Genomic DNA, 12,724 nt, shown 5'->3' on the forward strand with positions numbered 1-12,724 from the left:
AAAAATGCCTGCCATGATAAGAGCTTTCAATTATCTTTTTTATTTTTTTTGAAGGATGTTTCCTCTTTTTATTCAAATTCACTATTTTATTCAGAGGCAAATTTCTCAAGCTGTAATTGATTAAAGCGCATGTTAACATTTGAAGGGATTATATCTATTTAGGGACCTAGATTTACACCTGGTGCCAGAAATCTTTGGATGAAGCCCTTAGAGATCCCAGAAACATGTCTCTCAAATGGTCATTTTTAAAGTGACAGTCTAAGCAATTATGATATTAGCAATAATTGTCGAGAGGGATCTTGGAGTCGTAGCAGACAATCACTTAAATATGAGCACACAGTGTGCTGCAGTTACCAAAAATGCCAACATGACTTTAGTCAACACCTGGAATTCTCTACCTGACTCCATTGTTACATTATCTAACCCCCACAGCTTCAACCTTAAACTGTCTAGTGTGGACCTCACCCCATTCCTAAGAGGTCAGTAAAAGGAGGCGTGTCATAAGCGCATCATTGCGCCTACCGTCCCTGTCCTACCGTCCTCATTTACTTGCACTCATTCCTTCTTCGTGCCCATGTTTATACTTATACCTGTTATCTAGTACATGTTCAACAAATTTAAAAAATAAAAAAGCCAACCCAGTCCTAGGCTGCATGAACAGAGAGATAGAAAATCTTTCAGAATGTGCACATTCTTTTGGGGAAAAAAAATATCTCAGATTATTGTCAGATTTCCAGGGAATTTATCTGCTACAGAGTTTTCCCCAGCTTGGTATCTGCAATCTATCATGGGATAGAAATCCCATCCATTAGGGGAATTTTGGAAGAGGTGCTCCCAGAAGAAGAGCCTGTATTACATAATCTTCAGGAGATAACAGAATGACAGAGTTGGAAGGGACCTTGGAGGTCTTCTAGTCCAACCCCCTGCTCGAGCAGGAGACCCTATCCCCATGAAGAGCCGAGGTGGCGCAGTGGTTAGAGTGCAGTACTGCAGGCTACTTCAGCTGACTGTTAGTTGCAGTTCGGCAGATCAAATCTCACCGGCTCAAGGTTGACTCAGCCTTCCATCCTTCCGAGGTGGCTAAAATGAGGACCCAGATTGTTGGGGGCAAGAGGCTGACTCTGTAAACCCTATGAAGCGGTATATAAGTCTAAGTGCTATTGCTATTGCTATGCTGGCGAACCTATTGCACGTGTGCCACAGGTGGCATGCAGAATCCTCTGCAGGAACTCCAGCGGTCACCCCAGTCCACTCCACCACACATAACTTTGGGTCTCTGGGGTGCATACGCTGGGGGCACTGGCATTGCATTTTGGGGGCCTTGCGTGGCCCCCTGTGCCCCATTTTGGCCCTGGAAGGACTCCTGCACCAACCTGGAAGCCAAAAATGGGCAAGGGAGCACAGGAGATCATGCGGGGGTGGTGGGGCATGGGGGGGAGGTCACACTGCATTAACAAAAAGGTTAGCCAGCCCTGCCCTATACCATTCCAGACAAGCCAGTCTTTTCTTAAAAGTGTTGAAGCCCCCACAACTTCTGAAGGCAAGCAATCCCACGGATTAATTTTTTCTAACCGTCAGGAAATTCCATCCTTCCGAAGTCAGTAAAACGAGGACCCAAATTGTTGGGGGCAATAGGCTGACTCTATAAATTGCTTAGAGCGGGCTGTAAAGCACTGCGAAGCGGTATATAAGTCCGAGCGCTATTGCTATTTAGGCAATACCTACAAGGACTCCACCTTCCCATATTTATTTCGCAAAACGTTAGAGTACCCCACTTACCTGTGGATGAGAGCCTCTATCCCAGTGCCACCTTTGCAGGCTTGATATATAGGTGGGAATCTAAAACTCAATCAAATATGGGAGTGACCAGTTGAGTCATTATTGTTTCTGGAGGGAGGCTACCAGTGGTTTTTGGGTCAATACAAGCTCTCCGTAACACAAAAGGGTTTGGATTGTTTAAAATGGTATTTAATTCACCTCATCAAGGTGTAGCCCAAGTATTGAGGTTGGGATGCAAGCTAAGTTTTCTATAGTCCCCCACCCCACTCAGTAGAATTAAAGGAATTTGAGCATCCTCTCTCTTTTTTTAAAAAAAATCTCCAGCCTATATCACCTTATTTGGCGGAATTTCCCACGCTCTTTCATAAATTGCGTTCTCTGATATGTTTACAGAAAGTTAACCTTTTTGGAAAATTTCCCTGCGGAGGTCTTTGACAGTATAATTGGATGGATGTTTTTCATTGATGTAACTCTGAGATCAAGAAAGTACAGTCCCACATAAGAAGTTATAGGGCTGGAATTTACATAAACAATGGTGGTGGGATTCAAAATTATTCACCAGTTCTGTGGGCGTGGCACAGTGGGCATGGCATGGTGTGGGGGGCATGGTATGGCTCAGTGGGCATGGTTCGGTGGGCGTGTCTCAGTGGGCGTGGCAGCAGAAGGATATTGTAAAATCCCCATTGCCTCCCAATCAACTGGGACTCGGGAGGAAGAGAATAGATGGGGTTTGGCCAGTCAGAGGTGGTATTTACCGGTTCTCCGAACTACTCAAAATTTTCACTACCGGTTCTGCAGAACTGATCAGAACCTGCTGAATACCACCTCTGAAAAACATCCAAGATGGACAGATAATATTTCTTACCTGGTGTGTAAATTTCCATTCAAAACTCTTTTTGGATTGCCTTAATCTTTAAATTTTAAAATTTCAAAAATCCACATCATATGAATTATTCAATTAGCATTCTGGAACATATTTATTTTATTTGTCTTTTTTTTTAAAAAAAAAAATCTAAATGCAATTCCTTCACATCGCAGCTGGATTCCAAACACAGCGTCTATTTGCAGTTTTCGTAATTTGAGTTGCAGTTTGCATGACAACCTGCACTTTGTTTGAAGCAGCTTCAAGCACACTTACTTGGAAGAAAGTTTTTCTGAAGGAAGTGGAGTCTTACACTTTTGGAAACACATTGCTATGTTCTGGTGGCCTAGAGGTGGCGCTCTCACCTCATAATCAGTAGGCTCTGAGCTCAATCCCAGAAAGCAGCAGATGTTTCTCTCTCTGGATGAGGAAATACCCGCTGTGACCTCTGCATAGGCATCAGGAAGGGCCTTCAGCTAGTAAATGCTCAACTCCATTTAGTCGCCCCAATTGCACTCCAATGCAAGGGATTACCGTAGGGGTGTGAAACTCAATTTCATTGAGGGCTGCATCAGGGCTGTGGTTGTCCTTGGGGATTGGGTGGGTGTGGCCAGCTTGACACCACTCCTCAAACTGCAGGCATGTTTCCTTTTCACACTGGATAGACTGGGCTGAAGCCATGATGGCTCGATGTTTCCTCTTTGCACTGAATAGACCAGGCCAAAGCAACACGGGTAGACCAGGCTAAAGTGATGCAGGCCGGCTCCTTACATTTTCCAGGATGGGGCCACAGCAGGGGTGGGTTTCTGCCAGTTCTAACCTCCTCTATAGAAGAGGTTCCACAAATCTACAGTGCCATTTAGAACCAGTTCCAGCTTCCTCCCTCCCTCCCCCCCACCGCCCGTCCGCATTTCATCAAGATGAAGAGCGAGAGGAGGAATTCTGGGAGTTGAAGTCCACAAGTCTTAAAGCTGTCAAGTTTGAACACCACGGGGTTTTTTTTCTAAAGGGTTAGGGGTGCAAGGGTCTTGTAACTTGACAGCTTTAAGACTTGCAGGCTTCAAATGCCAGAGTTTTTGAGCCAACATTTTAGTTGCTAAGCAAGAGCATTGTTAAGCGAGTTTCACCACATTTTACAAGTTGGCCATGCCCACCCAGTCACATGACTGCCAAGCCACTCCCACTCGGTCACATGGCCAGCAAGCCACTCCCACAAAGCAGGCCACACCTACAGAAGAGGTTCTAAAAAAATTTGAAACCCACCACTGGGCCACAGGCTGGATCTGACCACATCTCAGGCCCATGGGCTTTCCGTTTGACACCCAGGGTTGTTAAAAGGAATAAAAAGGTTGCTAAGGTCTGCTTGAGTCTTATCTCCCAAAGACCAGAGAAGTTGAGTTTGATATACTCCTTAATGAAAAACTATTTTAGGAAAAATTGTGCCGTTTGGGTTTCTTACAGTCTAACGCATAGTTTTCAACTAAGCATTTATCTCATAACATAATTTAGGATGGGAGTATTTCCAGAGCAGTTTCAGAGCCTTTATCATTTTTCTCTACTTTTAGCCCTTAGGCCATTTTGTGCTCCAAGTATTTCCAGAATCTTTTTTCTATTTATTTAGCCTTTCTCAGAACTTTACATTTAAATGTTTGCCAATCCATCCTATCAATATTTGTTGCCCGCTTTCACAGGGGATTAAATAGGAAGGGATTTTCACCGTCATGGCTCTTTAATCTGCTATTGACTGAAAGTGTGTACAGCAAAGGAATTAAGGTCTCACGAAGCTCCTCTGAATTCAACCATGACACGTCACAAATACTGTTTTGATAACTTCCTGAATTGGATGCCTTTGGTTATACACCACTTTATAAATCTCGGCTGCAAAATTGCTAATAAAAGTATTGATGATAAAGAAAATAATAAGAACATTTTGTCAACTTACAATGATGATGGGTTCTATTTCAGACCAGCTGGCCACATCTTCTTACATTGCATTGTGTTTCAAAGATAAGGCAGTCAGTTATATCCCTGGGTGTTGCAAAAAGCATAGAAAACCCACAGTAGGATTACCCTATTTTTTGGAGTATAAGACGCATCTTTCCTCCCACCCCCACCCCCCACCCCAATATACTCCGGAGCATCTTATACTCCGGAAAATACGGTAGTTCAGAGAAGTATCCAGCAGCCTCATTCATTCATTTGTCCATCCATCCATCCATCTATCCATCCATCTCTTCTTTTAAAGAGCTCAAGATGACTCACAAGAAACCATCTTTATTTTATCCCTTCAACATCAAGCTGGTGAAAAAGATTAAGCTGAAAGAAAGTAACGGGCCCCATATCACCAGTGTGTGTTTTATGATCAATGGGTTTTTGAACTCTAAGGATTTCACTTTACCATGATTCAATAGTCTAACCATGATACCACATAGAAGCACACTTGCCTCAATAAAACTGAAGGTGTTGGAGAGCAATGGTGATGCAGTAGTTAGAATAAGTATTGTAGGCTAACTCTGCCCACAGCCAGAAGTTCGATCTTGATGGGCTTAAGGTTGACTCAGCCTTCCATCCTTCCAAGAATGGTCAAAAAAGGACTCAGCTGGTTGCGGGCAATATACTGATTCTGTAAGTGGCGTGGAGAAATTGTGAAACAGTATGAAGTGCTATTGCTACCGTGAAGTCTAACAGACAATGGGAATAACACAGGCTGCATTCACATATAACATTGTCCCCAAATGTTACCACATATTTAGTACCAGCTAATTTAAGCTTTCTGAATGGGCATGTATGAAACACACATGTCACTCATAGGTCATTTGTTGATTACTATCCCTTCCTTCCTTCCTTCCTTCCTTCCTTCCTTCCTTCCTTCCCTCCCTCCCTCCCTCCCTCCCTCCTATCAATCCATTCATTATTTACATACTGCTGTAAACCGTATAGACTCTTGATAGTACCCTGGGTTACATACAAACATAACCAATCCCCTAGTCCAGCAATCTGTTCTCACCATGACCAACCAATGGCATATAGAAGCCAACACATCTCCCAGTAGATGGCTTTCAGAAACAGACACACTTCCATTAAGGCTAAGAGCCATGGATCTCCATGAATCCCATAAACTGGTTGAATCCCTGTTTGAAGCCAGCCAAGCTGGTAGCCTGCACAACATTCATTCATTCACTTATTCATTCATTCATTTAATTTTTTATCCACCCATCTCCCCTACAAGAGGTCTTTGGGTCACATACAAGGTGATTCTCCTACAAGGTGACTCTGGAGCTTTCATAGGAGTTAATTCCAAAGTTGAATTGCACATCATGGATCAGGAGTTGCTACAAAGAAGAGGGAGTCAAGCTATTCTCCAAAGCATCTGAAGGTAGAACAAGAAGCAATGAGTGGAAGCTAATCAAGCAACTTAGAACTAAGGAAGAATTTCCTGACAGTTTGAACAATTAATCAGTGGAACAGCTTCCTCCAGAAGTTGTGAATGCTCCAACAGTGGAGGTTTTTAAGAAGATGTTGGAGAACCATTTGTCTGAAGTGGTGTAGGGTTTCCTGCCTAAGCAGGGGATTGGAGTAGAAGACCCCTAAGGTTCCTTCCAACTCTGTTATTCTATATTTTCTATATTTTCTATGTCATGTAAAAAAAAAACACCCTTTTGTCTATCCAGATATTTTGAGGATTCAGTTTTATTTTATAGGCTGAGCTCTGGTTCTACTATTTTGGGAAGGGGAAATAACTTCCCCTTCTCCTTTTATCCACACCATGCATCATGTTCTACCCCTCAATCATGTCCCCTCTCCTTCACCTCCTTTCTAAACCAAATAGGCCCAAATATTGCAGCCTTTCCTCATTCAAAAACTGTTCCAGCCCCTTCAAGATCTTAGTTTACATTCTGTGTCATTTTGCATTCCGCAGTTTACAAATCTTAGCACAGTCAATTTATAGAGAACCATTTTCCGATTAGAGATCTCATCTCTCCTTCAATTTGAATTATGTACAAAAAAAAATCAGATAAATATTTATATGAATGGATGATGCCAAGTCTCAAGCAGCCTCACCTCTAACATAGGCATTTTTCACATTCAAATGCCATAGATGTGGGGAAAGAAAGCAGTTAAAAATCAAACTTAACACACATTGAAATTTAATCCTTCCATCTCAGTTTGCATCAGGAGAAATCCAGCATCGATCTACTGATTCAGAAAGAACCAACGTGGGTTTGTGATGACATGAAATATTTGCCACAATAGTCATTGTTGCTCCTTGATTCAATGCTGAACAGTGCCTGGTGAGAGTCTAAATAATATTCTCAAATAGTAAATTCTATGAAGACAATTTCTTAGTAAAGCAAATGATACAAATATTTCCTGTCCTATCATCTCCCAATGCCTCATTAAACTATGACAAATTACACTTAGCCATGATTTATGGCTGTTTCCTTGATTATCAGTAGAAAGCCATCATAGATAGTGCAGAATCAGGCAGAGATGTTAACAGAGCAAGTGTGTTCTTTCAGTTGTCCTAGAGCAGGGGTATCAAACTCGATTTTTATTGAGGGCCGCATCAGGGTTGTGTTTGACCTTAGGGGGGCAGTGTGGGCATGACCAGCTCAACTCATATTGGGGGTACCTGTGGTGGCCCGAGCATTCTGCCAGAGAAAATGTGATCCTGAGCTCCGTTTTCAGCTGCGACGGCCTCCTGCAATCCTCTGCCAGTGAAAATGGAGCTCGCAAGGGCAGCCTATGGCCCTCCTGAGCTCCATTTTCTCTGGCAGAGGCACTGAGGGCTGGTCCTTCACTCTTTCCAGGGTGGCCCCATGGGCCAGATCTAAGCACCCCATGAGCCGGATGCAGCCCCCGGGCCCTGAGTTTGACACCCCTGTCCTAGAGAGCCCCACCTGGGCCACTTGAAGATGTGTGGACTTCAACCCCCCAGAATTCCCAAAACTCCTTTGCTGGCTGGGGAAATAAATGAAGGGAGACTAGTATAGATCTATTTCAAGCTATTTAGCTGTCATCAGCTAGCCATACCCTTACTGGGATTTGAATTTGGGCTGTTTTTATATGTTAGGCAGTTATATTAACCTCTAAGCCACAAGCTCTCCTTCCTTATCAGCTGAGCCAGGGAAATGATTGTTATTTTTTCTTTTGTCAAAGCACCTGGTAAGCCCAAATATGGAAGGGAGCATACTGCTTCCCTTTTGCCTTTCAGCCCCACTCCAGGAGCTTTCCATGTAACATGGAAAAACAGCCCAAGTTTGAATCCCAGTAAGGGTATGGCTAGCTGATGAGAGCTAAATAGCTTGAAATAGAACTATGCTAGTCTCATTTATTTATCAACAAAAATGCAACATTTTATTTATATATGTGTGTGTGTGTGTGTATGTATGTGTATATGTATGTATGCATATGTGTATGTGTATGTGTGTGTGTATGTATGTATGTATGTATACATACATGCATACATACAGACACACACACACACACACACACGCTGGTCTTGTTATATTCGGGTCTTTTCCAATGTAAGAAACACAGACACACACATACACATGTTGGTAAAAATTGAATGTTCCTAAAGTATTGGAAATTGCAACAGTGTGCAAGGAAACTTTTCCCCCTAATATGTACTTCGGGGTGCACTTTTTTTTAAAGATGAAAACTGCCTTGCAAATCTTTAAAAAAAAAAAGAGAGCATTCAGTGTATAATTGTTTTCCAGTTCATATAGTCCTATTCTTTCCCCCATGAAACCAATGCAATAAAAACCACTGAGATATCCAAATTATTCAAATCAGGACAGAATTTTCCTTATGCTTGCTGTTTTCTGGTTTCAGCTTAACAGACCATGCCATCAGACTAGAAATCCATGCTTGCATGTATATGAGCTTTAACTGCTATGATTATAGTAGGCTGATTAGTTATTTCTCTGCTGAATTTTCTCCGTCAAGCTTATCCTTAGGCAAGTAAGGGAGAGCACATCTGTAATTTGAATTAATTCTTTTTGGTCATCCCCTCATTTCTATAAGCCATCCGCCACTCTGTTTCCAAGGGTGGAAAATAACTACTGTCAAACCCTCTGCAGAGATCTCAGAAATTGAAATTACAGGCCCCTGGAAAATACTGCTACTAATAAAGCTGCAGAATGGATGAAAAGCTAACAGAACTTTATCGGCTAAATCCGAAAGGGAAAACCAGAACTGCAGATAATTAACAGATGCTCGCGAGGGGTCTGGGACTATTCGTCTCCTATCCTTGGCTGTGTCTCCTTCTCTGCCAGCACTCCTCCTTGGGCAAAATCTCCCCTGACTTTTCTCCTTGGCTGACATGCCCCACCCATTCACCCTGGTCAATGGGTCACCACCCCTCTGTCCCACACGCTTCGGCACAGCCCATTAGCCAAAGGGTTTTTTTTCCTGGTTTTTTCGCCACCTGGGACAGTTAGCTGCCAACCAATCAGCTGCTGGCAGAAGGGCTGCAGCCAAATGGCTGTTAGGAGAAAGAACTGGAGGGGGTGGAAACACCCCATGTACCTCCAACCCCTCCAGATCCACAGAGAGCCCCTCGGTAGTCTGTAATTTGTAATCTGCACTGTAGCAAATGGGAAACTTGGTTAGATTTATTGAGAGTAGTTGTATTTGTACATCATTAATTTAGCTATTGCTAACTGCTATTGCTATTTTAAAAATGTACTTTGAGCTGATTTATTAGACTGGCAGCCACATTTTTGGGGATGGGACCACTTATATGTGAGCCAGAAGCTGAATATTGCATTTCAATACCCCCCGTCTGATACTCGGGGGTGGGGGGAGGAAGAGATGATGGGTTATGGATGCTCTCAATGAAGTGCCTTTCTATCCAGACAAAGCTCAAATCTCCTTCAAGTTGAGTTTGACTCCTGGTGTCTTAATGGACAGTCCATATGTTCCCTTGAGCCTAGCATCCAAGAACTAACCAAGTTTGACCCTACATGTGTCAGGGTTCTGACGGATGCCCTAATCAACCCAGAGTCTCGAGCCAAGCGTCAAAAGACATTCAGTTATTTATCAGGAGCAACATGTCGGCAGGTACCCAAGTGAAGCCAGCTCTGACCCCACATAACTTATGACCCAATTATGACGCTGTTCCCTCCCCAACACAAGAGCATGTCATAAATCACATTCTCCAACAGAGCATTTTCATGGGCTGTAGAGATCATGCCCCTCCGGCTGCTGCGGGTAACCTGGGAGACAGCCTTGAAAAAGATCTGTGTGGAATGTGCTTCTGTTTGTGGCTGCTGTGCTGCATTGTGAGTTCCCCATCTCCCTTTCCTATGGCACTCAAGAGCAAGCCAGGGATGCTTTGCGAGTTGACAACTTGACTTCCAAGTCAATGGCTATGCTTTGCGCTAGGGTTGATTGGAAGGAACATTGAAGCAGAATCGCAATTTTGCACCTTTTTTTTTCTTCCTACCTGTTCACTTGCTCTTTTCAAGTTCAGCAACAAGAAAATGAGGCAATAAGCTCATCTGACTTGTGTTCCTGAAATATTCCAAAATTGCACTTTTCCTGGACTATATAGAAAAGGTCTACTCTGGAGTGATTTTTCCTTCCAGCTATTAGAGCCCAAGGAAAATGGACAGTTGTGTAAGAGTTGCCCCATGTTATTCAGCAAAAGGGGTATTTACTGATTAGGCTCTCCGCCCTGCCTGATGAAAATATATTTCATGTACTCAAATGAATATAGAACAATGAAGAAGCCAGTCCCAAAGGGTCAATATTTTAACTGGGATTGAGCAGCTTATTTATAATTAAGAGTCTTGGTTTCCATTCTTTTGCACTTTGGCCACCTGCCTAAACCATCACTGGGAAATTTGCACTGTTTGGATTAGATTAAAACAAAAATTTATCCTTTGTTAGCAGAAAGTGTTAGGCAAATAAGAAGGTTGCCTGCTTATACACATATGTCGAGCTTCCCATGGGGCTTGGAGATTATACATCTCCACCCTCCCAGATCAGGCACATTTTTCAACAAGCCAAACCCCTTTCCATTAATTCCCATGCTGCCTGGGGAATTCTGGAAGTTGAAGTCCAAGTATCTTAAAGTTGCCAAGGTTGGGGTTTAAGGTCTCACCTTCATTGCTCAGGAACCACTTTGGGCCTCTTTCTCTGCAGAGTTGCCAGTTCTTTTGCTGGCTCTGTTTTGTTTGCCTTTAGCAAAGAGACAAATCAAGGTCATATTTAATTGCAGCTGCTCCCGTGTAAGGTGTAGCCCATCCAAGATTAAATTCTGAGCCCTGCAGTACTAAACAATCTTAAGCCAATCATTCTCCCTTCACAATTTCCTATTACTAGGCTTATGAAGACTGAAGGAAGGAAGACCCTTAAAAGTCCTTGGGAAGGAAATACTGGGATACTGAGATGGGGATGGAGCGGGAGGGGAGCGGAGCGCAGCAAAAGAGAGCAGAGACGTAATAACATTGAAAAGGAAAGGAAAGCAGAAATGCCAGGCATGCCAAAAAGCTCCTCCATATTTATTAGCCACAACTGCTACTCAGTCATAAAGCTGCAGTTAATTCATATTCTCCAAATGATTCCTGCAATGAGGACATTTCACTGCAGTGTAAAAAAAACTCAAGAAATCTAATTGCGCCTTATTGCATCCTGCAGTTAAAGAAAGGCACTTTCTTGATAGTAGACAAACAGTGCCCTCTGCTGGGCTGTTTTTGCTGCAGTGTTCTTAGCCCTCCCCTCCTTCCTCCTCCCGCCCTCCCCCCTCCCGCCAAATCACTGTCCATGGTGTGAGCCACCATCCACAAAAACACAGGAACGACTCCTTAGCTGAATTCGAGAAATGTGTGCACGCTTTCTAGAGCAGGGATGGAAGAAGTGTTGCCTGGTGACTAGAGGTATACTTCCAGTATCTGTTCTGCAGCCCCCAAATACTTGATTCCAGAACTTCCAGATTAGGTGAGCATATGAAGTTGACTTTGTTTTGCGTTTAAGTGTTGGAAGGTTATCGTCAAACCCTTAAGCTTTCTACTGTGCATGCTTAAGGTACCCAGTTCACATCCTAAAGCTCCTGAAACCCTCTTCAAAAATGGATCCCTGCCTGTTTTTTGAGTAAGACCCTTAATTGTGGCTAGTGCGATCCCAGCTCCCTCCATTTTAAGGAAGTTCTGCTGAATGAAGGAACTTTTTTCTGTAAAGGATGAGGAGCACCTTCTCTGAAACTTGGGGAAATAATATCTGAAACATCTGAGAGCATAATTTCTACCACAGAATGACCTCAGCAACATGGGCAGTAGACTTAGAACACAATTGATAGCATCTTTTTGTAGTTTGATAGCATCTTTCTGTAGTTTCCTTCGGGGATGAAAGAAATTGGGCCTTCTTCATGGTTCAACCATTATGTTAGGGAACTTCTCGTGAATCAAAGGTTACCAAGAAGGCCAAATGTTTTTGCTCCATTCCTTCCATGTACCAAATCATAACACAGACAGTGATTTGCAGGTATCCAAATCAAGTGTCACCTACAGCAGGGATAGTTGTTTCTTGATGACTCAACATTTTTTGAACAAGAAAGTTGTCAGGCTAATGGCAATTTAATAGCTCATCAGTTTCCTGTAAGGCTATAAATGGAGATGATGAAATGAGAATGAGTCAGCAGGGTTACTGCCACTTTAAGAAACAGCTTATATAAAGGAGGCCATGTGAGAGTGTATCTCTCACTCCTCATCTATCTCTCTCCTCATGTATCTATCTCCATGGTAGTTCTCCATGTAGAGTTGAAGATTGATTGATTGCCTAGAATGTGCCTGACACATGTATGTACGTATGTATATATAAGTCTTGTATATAAACCACACTTTGAAAGACAAAACCCCTGGGTACTGTGTTTTGCTCCTGGTTTGTCTCAAAATAGTAGTCAACACTATACACACTCTGACAAAAATCGAAGTCAAGCTACATACGTTGTAAGTTTGGGCATACAGATTTGGAGATTTTCTTCTTTTAACCATTGCGTGCCTCTTTAGAGAGTCTGCACTATATTTTTCTTGCTTCCTACTCCAACCTTGTGAGAAACTGGTCTTTCAGTTTTCA

General features: G+C 42.8%; 1 protein-coding gene across 1 annotated transcript in view; it reads left to right on the forward strand.

The window, feature by feature from the left end:
- Positions 1 to 4,894: 4,894 nt before the first annotated feature.
- Positions 4,895 to 12,724, forward strand: part of LOC116515603 (IgGFc-binding protein-like) — a 55,045-nt gene continuing 47,215 nt past the window's right edge. The window contains exon 1 of the mRNA XM_032227725.1: positions 4,895 to 4,967. Within this exon, the coding sequence (XP_032083616.1) occupies positions 4,895 to 4,967 (73 nt within the window). The remainder of the gene's footprint in view (positions 4,968 to 12,724) is intronic.

This window comes from Thamnophis elegans, chromosome 12, assembly GCF_009769535.1.
Source record: "Thamnophis elegans isolate rThaEle1 chromosome 12, rThaEle1.pri, whole genome shotgun sequence".
In the NCBI taxonomy this organism is placed as follows: domain Eukaryota; kingdom Metazoa; phylum Chordata; class Lepidosauria; order Squamata; family Colubridae; genus Thamnophis; species Thamnophis elegans.